The 26,796-nt window shown below is 41.3% G+C and overlaps 1 protein-coding gene across 1 annotated transcript; it reads right to left on the bottom strand.

Annotated features, from left to right (window-relative positions):
* Positions 1 to 305: 305 nt before the first annotated feature.
* Positions 306 to 2,949, bottom strand: LOC125542875 (uncharacterized). The gene is made up of 3 exons (XM_087543673.1): positions 2,600 to 2,949; positions 2,096 to 2,116; positions 306 to 774 (listed from the first exon to the last, which is right to left on the bottom strand). The coding sequence occupies exons 1-3, from the start codon at positions 2,787 to 2,789 to the stop codon at positions 416 to 418; spliced, it is 570 nt and encodes a 189-aa protein (XP_087399799.1). The 5' UTR covers positions 2,790 to 2,949; the 3' UTR covers positions 306 to 415.
* Positions 2,950 to 26,796: the final 23,847 nt, after the last annotated feature.

The following is a 26,796-nucleotide window of genomic DNA, read 5'->3' as shown; positions in this document are numbered from 1 at the left end:
ATTAAAAAAAGAATATGCAGCAACATCTCAAATTCCCAATCCAAACCCTTCACACGTGAGACCTTAGTTGAAGAAATTTCAACTTAAGACCCAAGTTAAAAAACCGAGTACTCTCCTACCACTACACTACTTGGGTCTTTTCTATTGCTGTCCAACATATTGGCATTTTATACAAATGTGATGTCCATGTTCTGCCACTAAATTTGTTGACAACATGTTTTATGACTACATATTTATCAAAACCATATTATTTAATCTTTACCTACTAATAAAGCAGCGATTGCTTCTGGTGGTACGTCGTCGACGATTTTGCAAAAAAGTCCCTCCATGTATGTGAATTCAACCCGCGGTCCTTTTTTGAAGTGGCTAATCTAAAAAAACGATTCGTTCTTAAAAAAGGACCCTGCAGTTTATATTATTCAACCCACGACCGCAGGAAAGGGAAGGGACGACGCTTGGTTGGTGGTCTGGGCGGCGGATCCGGCGGTGGGGCAGACGGATCATGTCGGAGGAGCGCGAGGCTGACGGAGAGGTGGCGGCCAGAGGCAGGGCGTGCTCCAAGGCGGCCCAGGCGGCGGATCAATGGGCGCTCCTCTCGGTCGTCCTCCTCCCGACCGTAGGATAGGCAAGAGGCGGCTCTTGGTTGGTGGTCTGGGCGGCGGATCCGGCTGCTCCGGCGCGGATACGGCGGTGGGGCGGACGGATCGAGGCGGAGGAGCACGAGACCAACGGAGAGGTGGCCGGCCGGAGGCGGGCCGAGCTCCAAGGCGGCGGCAGGGCCGGCCCTGGGGGTATGGCGGCGGGGCGACGGCCCAGGGCCCAAGCGGGGAGGGGGGCCCATGACAGAGTATATATCTATATTATTACCCAGCAAAAAATAGGTAAAAATAATACAAAAGAACTAGAGAAAAGAAATAAGATGGGCTAGGCCCATCAGATAGCTAGCAAGCCATCGCTGATCGATTAACAAACGCGAAGTCGCGAAGCGACACCGTGACTCACGCCAGTTGGCAGACAGACGACTACTCATTTTCCTTTTCCTTCGTAGGTTAGGTTCGTCAGGCGCCGTGACGCCCATCGGCCTCCTCGCTCCGTCGCTCGGTGCCTTGCCGTGTCATCCTCGCCTCGCCTGCCGCTGGCCCGCTGCCTGCTAGAGCTGCACGCGCAGCGCGCCGCACGACAGTCCAGCAACCCAGCGGCCCGGCCATCCGGCAAGGCGGCACCGCGGCAATACGTATACAAGTATACATCCGACTGGCGACTACAAGTCTTGAAGTCTGCAACGTGGCCGTCCCCAATCCCTAAAGTACGTTTGAATGTTTCCATCCATATTCCTCAGTTCCAGTCCATCCCCCAAACCCTAATTTGACAATTTCAGTACTTTATTTATTCTTTATTTAGTATTTAATTACGTATTCAACTATACATCCATGATCCATCCTCCAATTTCAGTATGCATGAAGTTTTAAATTTTCTAATTCAATCAATCATTTTTTTGTCATCCGATGTATAAACTCCTAATTCTTTGTATCCTCTTTTGATCTTTTCTTCATGATTTTAGGACATTAGCCTGCCATGTTACCTAAGAAGAAGCAATTGTCGGGTGCTGAAACAAGAAGGAAAAAGAAAGAAAGTGATCCGAAAATTCTACCATTGAAGGATTCTTTGAATAAGTTCTTTACATCTTCAAGCAATGTTGATGTCATTGAAGAACAGGGGCAAGAAACTACTCCCGAAGAAACCTTTTTTGAAGCACTAAAGTATTATTGTTGTCGATGGAGTCAGTCTAATTTGGTTCTTATTTGAGGTAATTAATCATGTCATGTTAGTTTTATTTTGTGATTTTTTAGTATTATTGTTGTTGATGGAACCAGTTCTTATTATTGTTCGAATTTGGTTATTATTGTTCTCGATGAAGTCATTTAAATTATTATAGTCAAATTTTAAACTAAAGATGTGTGACTAAAAGTTACTCTTAATAAGTCATATATATAACGCACACGCATACATATATATGGTCTTAGGACTTAGGACATAAGGGCCCATGTTGTCGAGTTCGTCTAGGGCCTCCCAAAACATAGGGCCGGCGCGGCGGGGTTGTTCCATGGTGACTTCCCTATAGAAAACAAATATTAGAAACAGAGAGAAAACAAAGATTAGAAACAGAGAGAAGAAGGTAAAAGCCGAGAGAGAGAGAGAGGAGAGAGGGGGAGGTGACGGCTCCTGGGCTGGCCTGCTCGTGCCACAGCTGGAGCTCCTCTCTAGGCGCGGTCGGAGGCAGGGAGGCCGGGCTACTGGAGTGGCAAAAAGGGGGGATCTGCGAAGGGGGAGGATAGAAACGAGTGCGGTTGCGTGCTTTTGCTGTAAGAAGAAGAAATATGTTTATTATCAGAATAAATAGTACCACCTCGCTCCTTTGTAATCAATCGAATCAATTTATATACGGCGGTGCTTGAGGCAGCAACAACCAGAGAAGGGAACAGATTAAACTCAATGGAAGGCTACGAAGGAACAACTTAAGCACACAAGCAGCGGCTCCTTTGAGAAATCAACAACCAGAGGATGGGAACAGCACCAGCCACACTCCTTGAACAATTACCAGTGTACAAGTTGAAAATACGTGTGTTGTGACACACGGTGTCACCAGTGGCTGTCGCCTGCCCCTTGGAGAGCAGCGAGCCCTGCCTTGCAAAGCCCGCACCTTGCGCAGGCGAGCACGACAGCGCCTCCTCCAGCGCAGCATCGAAGCGCACGGACGGCGGGAATCGCGGCAGGACCCAGCCATGCATCGTCTCCAGCGTCCTGTTGCGTTGGCGAATGAAGATGAGGAAAGTGCGAGGGAGGGGAAGAATCGAGACGAGACGACGAGAGGATAAGATTTCAGCGGTGGGGAAATAGGGGATAAGGCGTGCGCGCTGCCATACCCAAGCGGTGGGGCGGCTGGGCCATAGTCGGCTTCCTGCGAGGTTAGTCAGGCCCAAGTAGCTGGCCCGTGGTAACACATCCAAGCGTGCGGTTTATCTAAAAAAACATCTCTTCTCAAAAAACAAAAATCTAAAAAACATCCAAATATATGGGGTTTGCTTAAAAAAAATTCTAAGTGTAAGGGGTCAATTCAAATTACGTGGTTGGATTGCTAGAGTACTAATTTGCACATGGTCCTTCTCAAAAAAGAAAATTGCACATGACCATGCAGTTTGATTATTAAAAAAATAAAAAATTATCGGTAGATCAAAATTTAACAACTTAATTTTATATTTCAGAGTAAATAATAATGGTATGAATAATAAAACATTAATTCAATCATATATTATATACATATAATTTGCCGGTCGTGCAACGATTCAATTCTTTATTCGGGAAAAGTATTAACATTGACAAATGTCGTAGCTTTTAAAATAATATCAAAGTTATTTTGTTAGCCGGAGAAAACGGTTACACGATATTAAAGGCTGTGAATTTTGATGGTATGCACTATGATTACCTGTGTGCTATTTATTATTATTTTGAATGAAGTTATGTGGAAAAACACACTCTACCCATTTCTATTAGTATTTGTGTTGTTCGCGTGCATTGTCTTGGACACCATGACCACTGTGGATGAGAGCGGAAAGGAGGTTAAGAGGTGACATAGGTGGGCACCGTGTTAGAAAAGATGGTGTGGACCTACGGAGGTCTTGAGCCATACTTTTTGGAGTACACACATGCAATTTTTTCTCTCCCGTTGTAACGCACGGATATTTTTTGCTAGTTGTACTAATAGACGGACGCGGCAACGCGCATCATCAATGATCTAGTGTAAACCTAACCCTGCTCTGTACCTCCACCCGAACTGCGCGCTGCCACCCCTAACATGCGCACCGCCGGCACAACCCGCCCGCCGGTCCCCTCGCACCACCACCGACCCCCGGTCTCCCTTCGCTTAGCGCGCAGTAGCAGAAGCGCCGTCCGCGACGAAGGAGGATTGTCCGCCACTGAGGAGCAGCAGCGCCATCCGCCGCCAAGGATCCCCCGTGCCGGGAAGCAGCAGGACTGTCCGCCCGAGGATCCGCGGCCCCAACTGATGCTGAGGAGCTGCCCGCCATTCTTCTTCCAACATATGCGACGCCTGTCCCGGTTGACTCCAGTTACCTAGCCCCTCCTCCAGATCTTAACTGGTAGGATGCAAAGATTTCCATGTGCTGGCTACATATCCAGTTATATTTGTTCATGCCTGTGATTTTTCTTCACGACCTTTTCATATTTAGAACTTCATATACCAGAGATGCAAATTTGCAGAAACTGTAATATAGATACAGTAGTCCTGGAGAAAGACTGAACTCCATAATATATAGGTTTCTTCTGTATATTTCCTAGTTTCAGTGAGCTATCTGAATCTCTTAAAAGCGTTTCCGTGAGCTTATGGCAGTAGAATCACATAATGTTTCATAGTACAATGTTCAATGTATTTGTGAGCATCAAGCTGTGAGTAATATATTTGATCATGATTCAACTCTGTATGTGCAATAAGACTAGCTAAGAGAGAAAATTACATTTCCTGCTAAATGATCATCACTTATCCATGACTTTTTGAAGCTGGGGTGTATGGAATCAGATGGTAGACAAACTCATTCTGCAAATTGACTATTATTCAGAATGGTGCTGTGATTTGATTTTGTCGTATCCTAGTCCTACTTATCTAGCATTGCAGCAGCTGCCTACATGATGGGCCCCCTGAACATACCTGCGCCGTTTATCTGTAAAATCTGGTTCAACTTTTGCTGCTGTATTTAGCTTGCTTGTCTCACATGCATGTTTCTTGAGTTCGAGTGACAAAGTAAAACACACTCTGAGCAGCAAAAAGTGAATCATTTATGGGTATCTAGGTTTCCTATCAGTAACTGAATGGATTATGTACCACATTAATTCTGCAGGCATCTTAAGCAGGTGCTCTTTGATTGTTATCCCTTTCAAAGTTCTTGATTTTACATTTAACTAAATTTTGCTTACTATTTGTGACATATATTATTGAAAAATATATGTGTTTCTGTCAATGGCGAAACCGAAGCCAGTGGTACTCCTATAATTATTGGCAAAAAAATACTTAAGGTTATGTGAAATCCATTCTGGATTGAGAAACCAGAGTATGTGCACAAGAGTGGAGGAGGTAAAGATAAAAGTTGTTGTTCAGGAAACTGTCTATGAGAGTCGTGCACTTTGGTTTTACTCCTAATACATAAGACTTTCCCATGTGTTATTTTTTATTGCTAATAAAAATTGTTCACCCAAAACAATTGGACTCAAAGAAGCATAGGAGAGATGTGAGAAACTTGAGAGAAAAGTGAGAAGGAATTGACCCAGTGTGGTACAATCAGGACCTTTGGTAGTGCGATTGGATCATGCAGAGATAAATGGATCAGCTCCAGAAGAGAAAGAGAAGAGAGAGAAGAGAGGAGGAGATGTGCGTGAGACGGGGCCTTGTAGTTATTTCGTTGGAGGTTCCCAACATAGTTTTTTTCTTCTTTTTTTTTAATTTTTTGTTAAACTGATTTGATTTTATGCCTGCTTTATGTATTGTGTTTCTTCTTAAATTGACTCAGATTCTGATATTACCTACACCAGGGCACAATGATGAATTCTACGAAGGATGCTCATGGTACACAACATCCTTACTTCATAATCACCTATTTGAATGGTGCACAACATCAATGCTTTGTTAATGCTAAGTCCCTTGATTGATTTTGTGTGCAGGAAGGAAAGGCTATGTTGTCTTAACAAGGATGGAAAGTATAACAACATACACAAACTAACATGGATAACCCAGATCTGGTAAATTGTTTGTCATTTAAGTTTTCTCTAGCATTTGCTATAATGCATAAAATCCTGGTATGGGTTAAATTGCTAAACCTTCAAGACTGCTCATTGGAGTGAGGACATGGTCGGATCCATCGACTCATTGTTGCTCATATCATAGTGCATACAACCTTTTTCACATGTGTTATCTTATTTTACCATGGATAATGCACTGCTTATGTATATTCATTTGTTGTATGCTTTACAGGACAGATGGGACCTAGAAGAAACACAAGAAACAGAAGAAAAAGTCTCAAAATTGCGAAAGGGCGATATAGAGGCTGGCGATCAACTCTAAGCTCCACTTACAAGGCATACAAAATAGATGCAGCTAGATTGGCTAATCTACCGGATGATTTACAACCAGAAGAGTGGGAATGGATGATTGAGTACTTTGTCACTAATTCATAATTTCAGGTTATCTCTAAGATCACTCTTTGTCTACTATGTGTTAAGATGAAATTGCTTTTCTGAATGGTTATATTTGGTTTCGATGAATTGATAGGAACGTAGCCGAAAGAACACCGATAATCATAAGAAACAGAAGACAAAACACAGAATTGGATCAAAATCTTACTTGCAACTAAGTTTTGAGAAGGTATGAGTGTAAGTAAATATGTATGCCTCGCTGCTAACTACGGTTTCATGTTTCAAGCATCTCATTGCTATATTACTTGCAGAGAAACTTGGAAACTGGAGAAGAGCCAGATTGGATTGCTCTGTGGGAACACACCCACACTAAGAATGGAACATGGTCTAACACGGAGTCCCGGGATGTCTATGTGAGTACACTGACTTTTAGTTATTCTATAGTTATTCAGTGATGTGCATTCGGCATGCTTCTACATCAGCTGGGATTATTAATGTGTTAGATCGTGTTATTCTTGTTTCACCTTTTATAGTGTCAATATTGATGTGGCATCTATAATTGTTCTTTCCGTTTTAAGGACAAAGCATGTCAACAGGTTGAAAACAAAGAAACCGACACTTATGGTCCACTTTCAAGTGAGCATGTCATTGGCCTTCATAATTAGCTAGCTGCTTGTTCTCTTTCACCATGCGTTGTTGCTGCATTGAGTCACAACTTAAAAAAATGAATATGTGCTAGCTAGCGACATGAACTTAACTGAAACTATAGATCGAGTCACAACTTAAATCAACACCGGAAGCTTTTAGTACATGTACTTGTGCATATGCTTTAGACATTTACACGGGTAAGTTGTTCCGCTGACACGCGACAGTTCTTTTTAACAATGGGGATGGAATAATTGTATAGCGTATGCTGTGTTGGACTCATTAACTAGAACTATTTTTTTATTTCTTGATTGCAGGATCCAAAGAACTAGCTCGACTGGGCTCAAGATCATAGACAGTTTAGTCTTGGCACTTAATTAGGATGGCTAAATTACATTTGAGTTTCATTTGATGGATATTTGCTATTAGAATTATGAATTTTACGAATCTACATATCATGTGTATGGTTTTAAATATTGTAATTGAATGCCTATATGTTTTTTAGGTTGCAATAGGCTATTGCCACAACCCACTTTTGGTTGCCAAATGTTAGCACCATGAAAATTTAAATTGTCGCAATAGTTTCTCGCTACAAACATTTCACCCATTATGATACCTATTTATCACCACCAAAACTAGTATGTTGCAATTTCTTGTTACGACGACTGTAATATTTGTTGCCACAAGTTAATGCCACAAATGTAGCTATTCGTGGCAAAATGCCTAATGCCATGAAAATAAGGATTGTTGCCATAGTTTATTGCCACAATTGACTATTGCTACGGAAGAGTATGCACGGTGGGATAGGTTGTTGCCACAAATGTCTATTGCCACGAGCTATCAATCGCCATGATTCGTTACATGTTGCATTAAAACTATCTCCACAAAGCAAATTGTGGCATCAGGTGAGTGTTGCCTCGGGAAAACATGTGGCGACTTCCCACATGGTTGTTGCAATAGCACACTTTATTGCCGCAGTTGCTTTTTTGTGGCAATAACCTATTACCATGTGTCCAGTCGCAATGGCTGCCAACGAATGTTGTTTCGTGGCAATAGGTACTTATCGCCACGAATCGGCATGTATTGCGACGAATGATTTTGTTGCAATAGACCCGGATCCTTGTAGTGCTACCATCTTTCATACAAAAAAATTCCGTGTTGGTAGTGGTAATATTATTGGAAAAGGAGTTATTCAAGATTTCTTTACTTGTGCTGATGCTTTACCTTCTATGGGTAGTTCTATTCTTCACAGAACTAGTAGTCTTACGGACGCTATTGCCATGCTTGTAGTTGAACATGAAAGACAATTCATGCACATGCATCCTTCCATACAAAGGATTTTTCTGGAATTTTCTAATATTGAGCATTCTTCTGTTAAGCGTGCCGCTACTATCTTTTTTGCTCATGAGTTTAGATTCATAATAAGAGAATCCAAAGAAATCTTTGCGCATTATAGGGTGGACGCTTGCCGTCCTCCCATAGTGGCTATCCTCTTTGATCAAGAAGAAATAATGCGTTTCCAGTCTCTAGATTATGTTGCTTTTAATGAAAATCTTAGAAGAAGGGTTCCTACCAATGTTTTAGTTGATAGAATTTCTGAACTTAATGATGATTTGGCTATTCAAAATAATGAACTAGGATATTCTTTTGAATATAGGCTCACAAAGTTCTGTCAAAAGAATGCTTATAATGATGAATTGGTTGTGCATTATGAAGGACCGAAGGAGGAACCTATACCTCCCAAAGTTGATCTTGGGGACTTTTATCCCGTTAAATTTAGTCCTTTTGATTACTTTTGCTTGCCTCAAAGAAAACTTGCTGCCGAACGTAGAGAATATGAAATGAGTTTCACCAATCTATCTTATTACTATAGCAATACCTAGATCTATTCTTGCTCGTTATGCCTAGCACTACTAGGAAAAGGCCCACTAATGGCGCACCAGTTTTGCCTACTAATGGCGCATCACTGGTGCGCCATTAGTATCACGCCACTAGTATTTATTACTAATGGCGCACCACTGGTGCGCCATTAGTATATAACACCATGCGCCATTAGTATGCCTCCCAGGGCCATATTTAACCATGTGCTTTGGCACACTAATGGCGCACTGTGGATGGATGCGCCATTAGTATGAATATTAGTTTTTTTTACTTTTCTGATTTTTGCACAGGTTACAAAATATATTATTTGACAGAATATAGACAGTAGCACACATTAACAGCAAATTCATCAAATACAATAGAAGATTAGTCTCCGAATACAATTCATCATATTAGTCTCCGAATTCAAAAGACCGAACAAAGATAAAACATTACAAGTCTCGAGACCACGAGTATCGAGTTTGTCGGAAGTAATACTAATCCTAACAAGTCCTACTAATAATCATCATACAAATTCTACTCGTTATTCATAACAATTCATACGATCATCATCTTGATAGTCATCGAACCAACCCTATTTAATTGTTCTTAGCACATGATCATCAGTATTAGGCAGGACCTAAATACCCTATTTAAGCTAAAATAGAATAAAACAATATAGACCCTGACTCTCCATTATGGAGAATGGAGAACATCCTGTCTCCAATTCTTGCGCTTCGCTTCCTTTTGCTTCCAAGAAGCTCCTTACGACTGTCCATACATTTTATCCATCCTTTGATTTTCATGTCCCCACTTCTTTTAGAAATCTCGTATGGACAGTTGAGATTCGTAGGACGACCTGGCTGTATGTTCAAAATATTAAGACTACCTTTCTGATACATCATATGAGGCACACAATTCTCTGGGATTATCTGTTGAAAAACATAGTAATAACTTCATAGTTAGCAATGATGTACTAGTTTTAGAAGTATGCAAAAGATGCACGGATGTCGTAATAGTAAAAATCTTACCAGGGTATCTCCATGGTAGTTACCATAGTTGAACACATGCACTAGTGGCACATATTTACCATAATGTTGAGGAGTTTGATTGTGGATAATGTAATTCTCAATGTCAGTACAAAATCCGACCAGATGATTTTTCTCCTTGTAAGTTGTTAATTCGGAGCCATCTGTGTAGTGGGTTTTGTGTACCATCTCCCGCACATTCTTTGAACAATAAAAATAAGCTGTCAATGGAAATAAGATGTCAACTATTTTGAAATAAACAATATAAATTAGCTAATAACTATGGTTGAGAAACTCACATAGCGGTAGAACTGGAGGCGTATCAACAAGGACCCAAATGTCCATATTGTCTTGGTTGATGTCAGGATTACCAAGATCCATGGTGATAAGCATACCCTCATCAAAACCATACATCTTGCAAAATGCTTCCCAATTTTTGCAACCAAAATGGGTTACGCTCTCAGAATTATATAGATTTACTTCAAAGTCCACATCGTGATGAGTCCTTAGGCGAATTTTCTTTGTTTTAGAAATTTCATGGTCTTCAAAATCCATCCTCTCCAAGACATAGCGTCTTGCATGGCATGAGATAATCTATACTCGAATTGTAAAAGATGAAAATTACACGTTGAAATAGTTGAAGTCATGCTTAATTATGAAAATAACACTTGTCATCGTTGTGTACCGTTTCAACTTCGAAGGTCTCCTCGAGCTTAATGCTGAAGCGCCGATCATCGTCCAGGTGAGGCATGTCGCACAGACCTCGATCGTCGTGGCACCAGTCGCACTCCGTCGGGAGACTTTCGTCGTCCGATGATGATGACGACATATCCTACGTTCATAATTCAAAACTACATCATTTAGGGTTTGTCGACACCGAGGCATCCTAAAAGCTAAGCTTTTATCATTTAGGGTTTGTCGACGCTGAGGCACCCTAAAAGCCTAAGCTTTCATCATTTAGGTTCTTATCGACACCGAGGCACCCTAAAAGCCAAGGTTTTATCATTTAGGGTTTGTCGACGTCGAGGCACCCTAAAAGCCTAAGCGTACATCATTTAGGTTCTCATCGACACCGAGGCACCCTATAGAAGCCAAGTTAAGTTTTCACCATTTAGGGTTTATCGATGCCGAGGCACCCTAGGTTGGGCCTAATCACTTGGCACTAATCACTTGGCTCTATTGCCACCTATGTTGGGTTTATCATCTAGGGTTTATCGATGCTAAGGAGAATTCTAAGTTGGGCCTAATCACTTGGCTCTATTGCCACCTATGGTTTAATGCAGCAAGAATGGCGGGGCAGTTGATCCTACTTAACTAAGTACTACGATACCCCGGCCCATGCATTAGTCGCAAGTACCCCATATGTCCTATTTTTAGCAAAGTCATGCTAAAATTCATGGAAAATTTCAGCATGACCTTTGCTGAAAATAGGACATATGGAGTACCCGAATTTGCCGGAACGGAAGTTAATCGACATTCCGGCAGACTCAAGGGCCTCTCGGGGTACCTGCAAATTCATCACGACACAATGGTCGGAGACAAAACCCATCCACAGACCATATGGTCCTCTGCTTTCATATGGAAAAAATCAGCTCAACTTATGTGAGCTTCCATTCCAGATATAATAGGTCACCAAACAAAAAATCATCCAGATATAATGGTACAGCAAAGAAACAACTTAATCCATGCCTCAGCTTATGAACAGTCATTACTTTAAATACAGAAGAAGGAACAATTTATTTGTGACACAGTTACAAATGATGACAAAATAAAGCAACACCCTGCACTAGCCTAAAAACAAGTGAAGTTTCACCCATATAAGAACAACTTTATAAAATCAGAGAAGTTGCTAAATTTTTTGTATCCTTCATATACACTGGAGTACAATGCTTTATAATGTTCCATCATCATTACAGAAAATTGACAATTGTCCATAACAGTTAACTGAAATTTTTGCCTCATAGCTTGGGTGGGTTAAGTACTAGGAGACTTTGTAATGTGCAGTACAGGTGCAGTAACAGGCTTCTGAGTTAAGAAAACATTTCTGTTTGATTTTTAAACCACACACTTACTTTCAACTATAAACAAAACTGACTTGCTGTTAGTGAAACTCATGGTGGAAGTAACTACTAGCAGCATGTCATTATCATGGCAGTCCACTATATATTTTTATGACAAAATACATCATTATCAGGGCACATTATGGACATTTTCTTACATGATGCTAACTATACCTAAATGATTTTTTTGACAGTAGCTCAAGTTTTTGACAGTAGCTCCTAACTGTACCTAACTGAATTTTTTGACAGTAGCTCAAGTTTTTGACAGTAGCTCCTAATAGTAGCTCCTAACTGAATTTTCTGCTTAAAGGGAAGGCTGACTTAAGTGGCAAGATGATACAATTTGCGTAACATAACTATATATGCATCTTAATATAACACCATCTCCTAACAGAAATAGTATCCAGATCTACTAGGGGGCAAAGTAGAACTGATATTCTTTTGCTGACCTCTAGTACAAGGTACAGGGAGGCGACATTTCCATTCGAGTCATGAATATCTAAACAGTGTTTAGTTTTCTTACTAATTTGTTCCCTGGATAATTCCAATTCCTTGAGAACATGAATAAAATCAAAATTATCCAGAGGTATATCAACACCCATCATTGATGCTCTAAACATAATCTCCTTAGCTACTTAATTCCCCAACCCTAGCTACTTAATTCTCCAACCCCTTTTCTTGTCCAAAATTCTCCAACCCCTAACCCTAGAACACATCAGAAGGAAATCAAGAGGGGGAAGAGGGGGAAGCAGCTCGGGTGCTCACTGGGGAGGTCGAGGGCGACTCGGGGTAGCCGGAGCTAGTCGAGGCGGCGCGAATTCGGCGTTGAGTGGTGGCGATGGTGGCCGAGGCGGAGGAAATCGGCGGGCGTCCGAGGGTGTCCGAGGAGGCGCAGGGGCGGCGACAGAGACGGAGGCGCGGGGGCGGCGACGGAGACGGAGGCACGGGGGCGGGGGTGGCGACGGCGTGGGGGCGGCGACGGAGACAGAGTCGCGGGGGCGGCGGCGGCGTGGGGGCGGTGACGGAGACGGAGGCGCGGGGCGGCGACGGAGACGGAGGCACTGGGGCGGCGGCGACGTGGGGGCGGCGACGGAGACGGAGGCGCGGGGGCGGCGTGGGTCCGGGCAGCGGGGCGAATTAGCTAGGGGGGCGAGGGAGAGGGAGGAAGGGGATCTGGCGAGAGGGAGGGAATTAGCTAGGGGGGAATCTTACTAATGGCGCACCCGCGGTCGGTGCGCCATTAGTAATCTTTTTTTACATAGCAATTGCGCACCAGGCAGAGATGCGCCATTAGTAATCTTTTTTTACATAGCAATGGCGCACCAGGCAGAGGTGCGCCATTAGTAATCTTTTTTTATATATAGCAATGGTGCACCAGCCAGAGGTGCGCCATAAGTAATTTTTTTGTTGCATGTAATAATTTTTTAGAAAATGAATATGAATATGAAATAGTAATAATTGTTGTTTAACAACAATTGTAGTCTACACTTTATTATTATTATTTTTTAAAAAATGAAGAGGGGAGAGGAGGCGGAGCTCACCGGGGAGCGAGGGAGGGTGCGGGGGGTGCTCGTCGGCGGTGGTGGAGCGGGGGAGGGTGCGGGGGGTGCTCGTCGGCGGTGGTGGAGCGGGGGAGGGTGCGGGGGGTCGTCGGTGGCGGTGCTGGAGCGGGGGAGGGTGCGGTGGGTCGTCGGCGTCGGTGGAGCTAGCAGGGGAGGGTGCGGGTGGGATCGAGATCGAGATGGAGGGGGAATCGAGATCGAGATGGAGGGGGATCGAGATCGAGTGTCCTCATGAATATTCAATATTTTATCATATTGAATATGAAAAAATATCATCAAATTTGAAAAATATTCATGAATTCAAAAAGTGCCCATGAAATTTAAAAATATTCATGATATCAAAAAGTTCCCATGAAATACAACCGAGAAATGAAGACTACGATTTAAATACAGTCGATCTTAGCTAGCTATCTGTTCATAATCTTCTTGCCCTTATTTTTTGTAAATGGAGTTCTTCTGTGGAACGGACGTCCTTTAGGTAGGGTGATCCTGCTTCTTTTTGTGGTGTATGTTGCTACTTCATCTTCGTCGTCATGTTCAATCTTCGGGTCGCCGTATTTGTCGAAGTCTTGCTCATTGGCTACTCCATCCATTCCGATGATCTTCCTTTTGCCTCTCCTCACGACAACACGACTGGGCTTTGACGGGTCGGTAATGAAGAAGCATTGGTCCACTAGGGAAGCCAGTACCCATGGCTCATTTTTTGCGGTGACGTTTGCGCCCGCGGTCTTGGATTTGGCTTCGGGTATAACCATGGTGGTGAAATACCGATCTTCTTTTAGGACGCTCTAGGCCCATCTGACACGGAACATCGGGACCTTCTCTCCAGCGTAGCTCAGCTCCCAGATCTCCTCGATCCTTCCGTACTATCTATCCTTGTCGTTACCAGTGTAGGATTCCATCGTTACCCTGGAGTTCTGATAACCATCACTCTTCATGTCCTTGTCCTCGGTGTAGAATGTGTAGCCGTTGATATCGTACGCCTCATAGGTCATCAGGTTGTGCTCGACGCCCTGTGACAAGGCGAATATGAGTTGTTCTTCCGCGGAAGAATCCTCATGTAAAGGGTATGACAAAAGCTTCTGCTTGAATTCGGATGTAACTTTCCGAGTAGATGATTTTTCATATAAAAAACTTTTTCATCCAAGTTCATACGCAAAAGTTATGCCCATTTTACAAATTCTCGAGAGATTTCGCAAATAAAGTCGAAATTCATATTTGTAAATTTTCACAACAACTAGACCACATATTACATGGGAAACTTATTTTCTTTTATTTTTTTGACATTTCCATCATTTTTGTTTATTTTTTTTAAAACTGAAAAGGCGGTCCAGGGGGGGGTGCATTCGGTGGAAGTGGTGGCCAAGTTACTAATAGCGCACCGTGGGAGTGGTGCGCCATTACTAGTTCAACTAGTAATGGCGCACTGTGGGAGTGGTGCGCCATTACTAGTTCAACTAGTAATGGTGCACCGTGGGAGTGGTGCGCCATTACTAGTTCAACTAGTAATGGCGCACCACTCCCACGGTGCGCCATTAGTAGTTTTAAAAAAAATTTAAAAAAGTTTTTTTTACTAATGGCGCACCGTGTATGTGGTGCGCCATTAGTATTTGGACACTAATGGCGGCGCACCACTCCAACGGTGCGCCATTAGTAGTTTTGAAAAAAAATTAAAAAAAATTCACTAATGGCGCACCGTGGGAGCGGTGTGCCATTACTAGTTCAACTAGTAATGGGGCGCACCACTCCCACGGTGCGCCATTAGTAGTTTTGAAAAAAAATTTAAAAAAGTTTTTTTACTAATGGCGCACCGTGTATGTGGTGCGCCATTAGTATTTGGACACTAATGGCGCACCAACACATGGTGCGCCATTAGTATATAGTAATGGCGCACCACATGTCTGGTGCGCCATTACTGTCAATTCCATCTATAGCCCTTTTCCTAGTAGTGTAGCTAGGGGCGTTAAACGATAGCGCTTGTTTGGAGCCAACCCAATTTTATTTTTATTCCTTGCTTTTTGCTTCTGTTTAGTAATAAATAAATAATTTAGCCTCTGTTTTGGTTGTGTTTTTTGTGTTTAATTAGTGTTTGTGCCAAGTAGAACCGCTGGGAAGACTTGGGGAAAGTCTTGTTGAACTTGCTGTAAAAAACAGAAACTTTAGCGCTCACGAGAACTGCTGTCATTTTTATTTGAAAAGTGCTATTTAGTTTATTATTTTTGAAGATAATTAATAGATAAATTCATCACGTCCAACAATTTATTTTAGAATTTTTGGGGTTCCAGATCTTGCGCTAGCTACAGATTACTACAGACTGTTCTTTTTTTGACAGATTCTGTTTTTCGTGTGTTGTTTGCTTATTTTGATGAATCTATGGCTAGTAAAATAATTTATAATCCATAGAGAAGTTGGAATACAGTAGGTTTAACACCAATATAAATAAAGAATGAGTTCATTACAGTACCTTGAAGTGGTCTTTTGCTTTCTTTCGCTAACGGAGCTCACGAGTTTTCTATTTTGAGTTTTGTGTTGTGAAGTTTTCAAGTTTTGGGTGAATTCTTTTGATGGATCATGGAACAAGGAGTGGAAAGAGCCTAAGCTTGGGGATGCCCATGGCACCCCCAAGATAATACAAGGACACCAAAAAGTCAAAGCTTGGGGATGCCCTGGAAGGCATCCCCTCTTTTCGTTCACTTCCATCGGTAATTTACTTGGAGCTATATTTTTATTCACCAACATGATATGTGTTTTGCTTGGAGCGTCTTATATTATTTGTGTCTTTGTTTTCTAGTATACCACAATCATCCTTGCTGTACACACCTTTTGATAAAGCCATACATGAATTAAAATTTGATAGAATACTCTATGTGCTTCACTTATATCCTATGAGCTAGATAATTTTGCTCTGTGTGCTTCACTTATATCCTATGAGCTAGATAATTTTGCTCTATGTGCTTCACTTATATGTTTTGAGCTAGATAATTTTTCTCCATGTGCTTCACTTAGATCTTTTAGAGCACGGTGGTGGATTCGTTTTAAAGAAACTATTGATCTCTCATGCTTCACTTAAATTAATTTGAGAGTCTCTTAATAGCATGGTAATTTGCCTAATAATAATATGCTTGGTATTCAAGATTTGTGAAACTTTCTTTTGAGTGTGTTGAATACTAAGAAAAGATTGAAGCATGATAATTGTTTTGAGATATGGAGGTGATAATATTAAAGTCATGCTAGTTGAGTAGTTGTGAATTTAAAGAATACTTGTGTTGAAGTTTGTGATTCCCGTAGCATGCACGTATGGTGAATCGTTATGTGATGAAGTTGGAGCATGATTTATTTATTGATTGTCTTCCTTATGAGTGGCGATCGGGGACGAGCGATGGTCTTTTCCTACCAATCTATCCCCCTAGGAGCATGCGCATAGTACTTTGCTTTGATAACTTCTAGATTTTTGCAATAAGTATATGAGTTCTTTATGACTAATGTTGAGTCCATGGATCATACGCACTCTCACCCTTCCACCTTTGCTAGCCTCTCTAATACCGCGCACCTTTCGTCGGTATCATACACCTACCATATACCTTCCTCAAAACAGCCACCATACCTACCTATTATGGCATTTCCATAGCCATTCCGAGATATATTGCCATGCAACTTTCCACCATTCCATTTATTATGACACACTCCATCATTGTCATATTGCATATCCCGGTACACCGCCGGAGGCATTCACATAGAGTCATATTTTGTTCTAAGTATCGAGTTGTAATTGATGAGTTGTAAGAAAAATAAAAAGTGTGATGATCATCATTATTAGAGCATTTTCCCAGTGAGGAAAGAATGATGGAGACTATGATTCCCCCACAAGTCGGGATGAGACTCCGGACGAAAAAAATATATAAAAGAGGCCAAAGAAGCCCAAATAAAAAAAAGAGAAAGGCCATAAAAAAAAGAGAAAGGCCATAAGAAAAAATGAGAGAAAAAGGGAGAAGGGACAATGTTACTATCCTTTTACCACACTTGTGCTTCAAAGTAGCACCATGATCTTCATAATAGAGTGTCTCTCATGTTATCAGTTTCATATACTAGTGGGAATCTTTCATTATAGAACTTGGCTTGTATATTCCAATGATGGCCTTCCTCAAATTGCCCTAGGTCTTCATGAGCAAGCAAGTTGGATGCACACCCACTTAGTTTCTTTTTGAGCTTTCATATACTTATAGCTCTAGTGCATCCGTTGCATGGCAATCCCTACTCACTCACATTGATATCTATTGATGGGCATCTCCATAGCCCGTTGATACGCCTAGTTGATGTCAGACTATCTTCTCCTTTTTGTCTTCTCCACAACCACCATTCTATTCCACCTATAGTGCTATATCGATGGCTCACGCTCATGTATTGCGTGAAGATTGAAAAAGTTTTGAAAAATTTAGAGTATGAAACAATTGCTTGGCTTGTCATCGGGTTGTGCATGATTTAAATACTTTGTGTGGGGAAGATGGAGCATAGCCAGACTATATGATTTTGTAGGGATAACTTTCTTTGGCCATGTTATTTTGAGAAGACATAATTGCTTTGTTAGTTTGCTTAAAGTATTATCATTTTCTATGTCAATATAAACCTTTGTCTTGAATCTTTCTAATCTGAATATTCATACCACAATTAATAAGATTTGCATTGAAATTATGCCAAGTAGCACTCCGCATCAAAAATTCTCTTTTTATCATTTACCTACTCGAGGACGAGCAGGAATTAAGCTTGGGGATGCCTGATACGTCTCCAGCATATCTATAATTTTTGATTGCTCCATGCTATATTATCTACTGTTTTGGACTATAATGGGCTTTATTTTCCACTTTTATATTATTTTTGGGACTAACCTATTAACTGGAGGCCCAGCCCAGAATTGCTGTTTTTTTGCCTATTTCAGTGTTTCGAAGAAACGGAATATCAAACGGAGTCCAAAGGGAATAAAATCTTCGGGAACGTGATTTTCTCACTGAACGTGATCCAGGAGACTTGGACCCTGCTCCAAGGAACAAAAGAGGTGGTCACGAGGGTGGGGGGCGCCCCCCCTAGGGCGCGCCCCCCTGCCTCGTGGGCCCCTCGTTGCTCCTCCGGCGTACTTCTTCCTCCTATATATACACACGTACCCCCAAACGATCAGAACAGGAGCCAAAACCCTAATTCCACCACCGCAACTTTCTGTATCCACGAGATCCCATCTTGGGGGCTGTTCCGGAGCTCCGCGGGAAGAGGGCCTTCATCACGGAGGGCTTCTACATCATCATAGCCCCTCCGATGAAGTGTGAGCAGACCTTCGGGTCCATAGTTAGTAGCTAGATGGCTTCTTCTCTCTCTTTGAATCTCAATACAAAGTTCTCCCCCTCTCTTGTGGAGATCTATTCGATGTAATCTTATTTTTGCGGTGTGTTTGTTGAGACCGATGAATTGTGGGTTTATGATCAAGTCTATCTATGAATAATATTTAAATCTTCTCTGAATTCTTTTATGTATGATGGGTTATCTTTGCAAGTCTCTTCGAATTATCAGTTTGGTTTGGCCTACTAGATTGATCTTTCTTGCAATGGGAGAAGTGCTTAGCTTTGGGTTCAATCTTGCGTTGTCCTTTCCCAGTGACAGAAGGGGCAGCAAGGCACGTATTGTATCGTTGCCATCGAGGATAATAAGATGGGGTTTATTTCATATTGCATGAATTTATCTCTCTACATCATGTCGTCTTGCTTAAGGTGTTACTCTGTTTTTAACTTAATAATCTAGATGCATGCTGGATAGCGGTCGATGAGTGGAGTAATAGTTGTAGATGCAGAATCGTTTCGGTCTACTTGTCACGGATGTGATGCCTATATACATGATCATGCCTATATATTCTCATCATTATGCTCAATTCTATCAATTGCTCAACAGTAATTTGTTCACCCACCGTAGAATACTTATGCTCTTGAGAGAAGCCACTAGTGAAACCTATGGCCCCTGGGTCTATTCTCATCATATCAATCTCCATCACTTTAATCTTGTTTTGCTTTTTTACTTTGCCTTTACTTTTTACTTTGCATCTTTACACCAAAAATACCAAAAATATTCTATCTATCAGATCTCACTCTCGTAAGTGACCGTGAAGGGCTTGACAACCCCTAATCGCGTTGGTTGCGAGTAGCTATCGTTTTGTGTAGGTACGAGGGACTTGAGCGTGGGCTCCTACTGGATTGATACTTTGGTTCTCAAAAACTGAGGGAAATACTTACGCTACTCTGCTGCATCATCCCTTCCTCTTCGAGGAAAACCAACGCAAGCTCAAGACGTAGCACCAAACTCTAAACCTTCAAATAAACATTCTGTTTTGTATGCTCGAGTAGCTCATGTATCAACAAAGGCTGTCCTTATCTTCCGTGTTAGGCGGGTTATTCTCAAGAGGAGTGGACTCCGCTCCTCACTCACGAGAAAATGGCTGGTCACCGGGACGCCCAGTCCCATACTTTATGCAAACTAAATCAAAATTAATTGCAAACAAAACTCCCCCTGGGACCTGATGTATGTTGGAGGCACTCGTTGTTTCGAGCAAGCCATGGATTGATGCTTGTTGGTGGAGGGGGAGTATAAACTTTACCATTCTATTTGGGAACCGCCTATAACGTGTTTAGCATGGAAGATATCACCATCTCTTAGTTGTTACGTTGACAATGAAAGTATACCGCTCAAAATACAATTTATCTCTATTACAAAACCGAGCTCTGGCACCTCTACAAATCCCTGCTTCCCTCTGCGAAGGGCCTATCTATTTACTTTTACGCTGAGTCATCACCCTCTTATTAAAAAGCACTAGCTGGAGAGCACAGCCATCATTTGCATTCATCACTGTTAATTTATATTGAGTATGACTATGATTGGATCTCTTTTACGATGAATTACAATGTCTAGTCAGTCCTTGACTTTAAAGGTGCTCTGCATTTATGTTTTGCGGTCTCAGAAAGGGCTAGTGAGATACCATCTTGTTATATCATATTATGATTGTTTTGAGAAAGTGTTGTCATCCGAGATTTATTATTATGACTTGCTAGTTGATTATGCTATTGATATGAGTAATTATGAGACCTGAGAATTATTGCAAGTGTGGTTAGTTATGGTCTATGCTGAAAACTTGAATGCTGGCTTGACATTGTTACAACAACAAGAGCAAAGAGAGTTTGTAAAAGTTTTTCTTTCTTTCTTTCAGTTTGTCAACTGAATTGCTTGAGGACAAGCAAGTGTTTAATCTTGGGGGAGTTGATACGTCTCCATCGTACCTACTTTTCCAAACACTGTTGCCCTTGTTTTGGACTCTAACTTGTATGATTTGAATGGAACTAACTCGGACTCACGCTGTTTTCAGCAGAATTACCATGGTGTTGCTTTATGTGCAGAAAACAAATATTCTCGAAATGACCTAAAACTCCATGGGACATCTTAGAAAAAACAATAAAAAATCCTCGCCAAAGATGAAGACCAGGGGCCCACACCCTTCTCACGAGGGTGGGGGGCGCCCCCCCTAGGGTGCACCCCTACCTCGTGGGCCCCTACCTCGTGGGCCCCCTGTTGCGTCTCCGACTCCAACTCCACCTCCATATATTGAGTTTCGATGAGAAAAAAATCCGAGAGAACAAATCATCGCGTTTTACGATATGGAGCCGCCGCCAAGCCCTAAAACCTCTCGGGAGGGCTGATCTGGAGTCCGTTCGGGGCTCTAGAGAGGGGGATTCGTCGCCGTCGTCATCATCAACCATCCTCCATCACCAATTTCATGATGCTCACCGCCGTGCGTGAGTAATTCCATCGTAGGCTTGTTGGACGGTGATGGGTTGGATGAGATTTATCATGTAATCGAGTTAGTTTTGTTAGTGTTTGATCCCTAGTATCCATTATGTTCTGAGATTGATGTTGCTATGACTTTGCTATGCTTAATGCTTGTCACTAGGACCCGAGTGCCATGATTTCAGATCTGAACCTATTATATTTTCATGAATATATGTGAGTTCTTGATCCTATCTTGCAAGTCTATAGTCACCTACTATGTGTTATGATCCGGCATCCCCGAAGTGACAATAATCGGGACCACTCCCGGTGATGACCATAGTTTGAGGAGTTCATGTATTCACGATGTGCTAATGCTTTGTTCTGGTTCTCTATTAAAAGGAGACCTTAATATCCCTAAGTTTCCAATAGGACCCCGCTGCCACGGGAGGGTAGCACAAAAGATGTCATGCAAGTTCTTTTCCATAAGCACGTATGACTATATACGGAATACATGCCTACATTACATTGATGAATTGGAGTTAGTTCTGTGTCACCCTATGTTATGACCGTTACATGATGAACCGCATCTGGCATAATTATCCATCACTGATCCGGTGCCTACGAGTTTTCCATATACTTGTTCTCGCTTATTTACTTTTCTGCTGCTACTGTTACAATCACTACAAAATACCAAAAACATTACTTTTGCTGTCTTTACTTTTGTTGCCGCTACCACCACTATCATATTACTTTGCTACTAAACACTTTGCTGCAGATACTAAGTTTCTAGGTGTGGTTGAATTGACAACTCAGCTGCTAATACTTGAGAATATTATTTGGCTCCCCTTGTGTCGACTCAATAAATTTGGGTTGAATACTCTACCCTCGAAAGTTGTTGCGATCCCCTATACTTGTGGGTTATCAGCCTCCAAGTGCAGAGGTTTGTAGGACAGTAGGAAATTTCCCTCAAGTGGATGACCTAAGGTTTATCAATCCGTAGGAGGCGTAGGATGAAGATGGTCTCTCTCAAGAAACCCTGCAACCAAATAACAAAGAGTCTCTTGTGTCCCCAACACACCCAATACAATGGTAAATTGTATAGGTGCACTAGTTCGGCGAAGAGATGGTGATACAAGTGGTATATGGATAGTAGATATAGGTTTTTGTAATCTGAAAATATAAAAACAGCAAGGTAACTAATGATAAAAGTGAGCGTAAACGGTATTGCAATGCGTTGAAATAAGGCCTAGGGTTCATACTTTCACTAGTGCAAGTTCTCTCAACAATAATAACATAATTGGATCACATAACTATCCCTCAACATGCAACAAAGAGTCACTCCAAAGTCACTAATAGCGGAGAACAAATGAAGAGATTATGGTAGGGTACGAAACCACCTCAAAGTTATTCTTTCCAATCAATCCGTTGGGCTATTCCTATAAGTGTCACAAACAGCCCTAGAGTTCGTACTATAATAACACTTTAAGACACAAATCAATCAAAACCCTAATGTCACCTAGATACTCGAATGTCACCTCAAGTATCCGCGGGTATGATTATACGATATGCATCACACAATCTCATATTCATCTATTCAAACCAACACAAAGTACTTCAAAGAGTGCCCCAAAGTTTCTACCGGAGAATCAAGACGAAAACGTGTGCCAACCCCTATGCATAGGTTCATGGGCGGAACCCACAAGTTGATCACCAAAACATACATCAAGTGGATCAATAGAATACCCCATTGTCACCACGGGTATCCCACGCAAGACATACATCAAGTGTTCTCAAATCCTTAAAGACTCAATCTGATAAGATAACTTCAAAGGGAAAACTCAATCCATTACAAGAGAGTAGAGGGGGAGAAACATCATAAGATCCAACTATAATAGTAAAGCTCGCGATACATCAAGATCATACCACCTCAAGAACACGAGAGAGAGAGATCAAACACATAGCTACTGGTACATACCCTCAGCCCCGAGGGAGAACTACTCCCTCCTCGTTATGGAGAGCACCGGGATGATGAAGATGGCCACCGGAGAGGGATTTCCCCCTCCGGCAGGGTGTCGGAACGGGTCTAGATTGGTTTCGGTGGCTACGGAGGCTTATGGCGGCGGAACTCCCGATCTATTGTGCTCCTCTAAGTTTTTAGGGTATATGGATATATATGGGAGGAAGAAGTACGTCGGTGGACCTTCGGGCTGTCCACGAGGCAGGTGGCGCGCCCCCACCCTCGTGGGCAGCCCGGGACTCTCCTGGTCCAACTCTGATACTCCATGGGCTTCTTCTGGTCCAAAAATAAGTTTCGTGAAGTTTCAGATCAATTGGACTCCGTTTGATTTTCCTTTTCTGCGATACTCTAAAACAAGGAAAAACAGAAATTGGCACTGGGCTCTAGGTTAATAGGTTAGTCCCAAAAATCATATAAAATAGAATATAAATGCATATAAAACATCCAAGGTTGATAATATAATAGCATGGAACAATCAAAAATTATAGATACGTTGGAGACGTATCAGCATCCCCAAGCTTAATTCCTGCTCGTCCTCGAGTAGGTAAATGATAAAAACAGAATTTTTGATGTGGAATGCTACCTAACGTATTTATCCATGTAGTTCTCTTTATTGTGGCAAGAATATTCAGATCCATAAGATTCAAGACAAAAGTTTAATATTGACATTAAAATAATAATACTTCAAGCATACTAACCAAGTAATAATGTCTTCTCAAAATAACATGGCCAAAGAAAGCTATCCCTACAAAATCATATAGTCTGGCTATGTTCTATCTTCACCACACAAAATATTTAAATCATGCACAACCCCGATGACAAGCCAAGCAATTGTTTCATACTTTTGATGTTCTCAAACTTTTTCAATCTTCACGCAATACATGAGCGTGAGCCATGGACATAGCACTACAGGTGGAATAGAATGGTGGTTGTGGAGAAGACAAAAAGGAGAAGATAGTCTCACATCAACTAGGCATATCAACGGGCTATGGAGATACCCATCAATATATATCAACGTGAGTGAGTAGGGATTGCCATGCAATGGATGCACTAGAGCTATAAATGTATGAAAGCTCAACAAAAGAAACTAGTGGGTGTGCATCCAACTCGCTTGCTCACCAAGACCTAGGGCATTTTGAGGAAGCCCGTCATTGGAATATACAAGCCAAGTTTTATAATGAAAGATTCCCACTAGTAAATGAAAGTGACAACATAGGAGACTCTCTATCATGAAGATCATGGTGCTACTTTGAAGGACAAGTGTGGTAAAAGGATAGTAGCATTGCCCCTTCTCTTTTTTTCTCTCAATTTTTAATATTTTTTATTTGGGCCTTTTCTCTTTTTTTATGGCCTCTTTTTTTTTCTATTTTTTTATTTTTCGTTCGGAGTTTCATCCCGACTTACGGGGGAATCATAGTCTCCATCATCCTTTCCTCACTGGGACAATGCTCTAATAATGATGATCATCACACTTTTATTTACTTACAACTCAAGAATTACAACTCGATACTTAGAACAAAATATGACTCTATATGAATGCCTCCGGTGGCGTACCGGGATGTGCAATGACTCAAGAGTGACATGTATGGAAGAATTATGAACGGTGGCTTTGCCACAAATACGATGTCAACTACATGATCATGCAAAGCAATATGGCAATGATGAAGCGTGTCATAATAACGGAATGGTGGAAAGTTGCATGGCAATATATCTCGGAATGGCTATGGAAATGCCATAATAAGTAGGTATGGTGGATGTTTTGAGGAAGGTATATGGTGGGTGTATGATACCGGCGAAAGGTGCGCGGTATTAGAGAGAATAGCAATGGTGGAAGGGTGAGAGTGCGTATGATCCATGGACTCAACATTAGTCATAAAGAACTCACATACTTATTGCAAAAAATCTATTAGTTATCGAAACAAAGTACTATACGCATGCTCCTAGGGGGATAGATTGGTGGGAAAATACCATCGCTCGTCCCCGACCGCCACTCATAAGGAAGACAATCAATAAATAAATCATGCTCCAACTTCATCACATAACGGTTCACCATATGTGCATGCTACAGGAATCACAAACTTCAACACAAGTATTTCTCAAATTCACAACTACTCAACTAGCGTAACTCTAATATCACCATCTTCATATCTCAAAACAATCACCAAGTATTAAACCTCTTAGTATTCAATGCACTCTATATGAAAGTTTTTATTATATCCCTCTTGGATGCCCATCATATTAGAACTAAATTCATAACCAAAGCAAATTGCCATGCTGTTCTAAAAGACTCTAAAAATAATATAAGTGAAGCACATGAGTTCATCTAATTCTTCAAAATAAAACCATCACCGTGCTCTAAAAACATATAAGTGAAGCACTAGAGCAACAACAAACTACTGAAAGATACAAGTGAAGATCAATGAGTAGTTGAATAATTATGCAACTATGTGAAGACTCTCTAACATTTAAGAATTTAAGATATTGTTATTTTATTCAAACAGCAAGCAAAGCAAAAGAAAATGAAATGACGCTCCAAGAAAAACACCTATCATGTGGTAAATAAAAATATAGCTCCAAGTAAAGTTACCGATGAACGAAGATGAAAGAGGGGATGCCTTCCGAGGCATCCCCAAGATTAGTCTCTTGGTTGTCCTTTAATATTACCTTGGGGTGTCTTGGACATCCCCAAGCTTAGGCTCTTGCCACTCCTTATTCCATAATCCATCGAATCTTTACCCAAAACTTGAAAACTTCACAACACAAAACTTAACAGAAAACTCGTAAGCTCCGTTAGCGAAAGAAAACAAAACACCACTTCAAGGTACTGTAATGAACTCATTCTTTATTTATATTGGTGTTAAACCTACTACATTACAACTTATCTATGGTTTATAAACTCTTTTACTAGCCATAAATTCATCAAAATAAGTAAACAACACATGAAAAAACTGAATCTGTCAAAAACAGAATAGTCTGTAGTAATCTGTAACTAACGCAAACTTCTGGAACCTCAAAAATTCTAAAATAAATTTCTGGAAGTGAGGAATTTATCTATTAAACATATGAAAAAATAATTAAATAAATATCACTCTCCAATAAGAAATGGCAGCAATTCTCGTGAGCGCTAAAGTTTCTGTTTTTTACAGCAATATCAACAAGACTTTCCCCATGTCTTCCCAACGGTTCTACTTGGCACAAGCACTAATTAAAACATAAAAACTCAATCATAAAAGAGGCTAGATAAATTATTTATTGCTAAACAGGATCAAAAACCAAGGAACAAAAATAAAGTTGGGTTGCTTCCCAACAAGCGCTATCGTTTAACGCCCCTAGCTAGGCATGATGATTTCAATGATGCTCACATAAAAGATAAGAATTGAAACATAAAGAGAGCATCATGAAGAATATGACTAGCGCATTTAAGTCTAACCCACTTCCTATGCATAGGGATTTTTTGAGCAAACAACTTATGTGAACAAGAATCAACTTGCATAGGAAGGTAAAGCAAGCAATACTTCAAGATTTTCAACATGTAGAGAGGAAACTCGATAGTACAAGCATATATTCCTCCGCATAATAATTTTTAGTATCATCATGAATGAATTCTAGTGGGAGTACCGACCACTCTG

This window comes from Triticum urartu, chromosome 1A, assembly GCF_056163025.1.
Source record: "Triticum urartu cultivar PI428250 chromosome 1A, HENAU_Tu73, whole genome shotgun sequence".
NCBI classification, from domain to species: domain Eukaryota; kingdom Viridiplantae; phylum Streptophyta; class Magnoliopsida; order Poales; family Poaceae; genus Triticum; species Triticum urartu.
This window is presented reverse-complemented; position numbering and strand designations above follow the sequence as displayed.

Coding starts and splice junctions, on each gene's coding strand:
- LOC125542875 (XM_087543673.1), bottom strand. CDS start 2,789: ATGCATGGCTGGGTCCTGCCGCGATTCCCGCCGTCCGTGCGCTTCGAT. Junction 2,117..2,599: donor TATTTTCAACTTGTACACTG/GTAATTGTTCAA, acceptor TGTTTTCTATAG/GGAAGTCACCATGGAACAAC. Junction 775..2,095: donor GAAGTCACCATGGAACAACC/CCGCCGCGCCGG, acceptor GGGCCGGCCCTG/CCGCCGCCTTGGAGCTCGGC.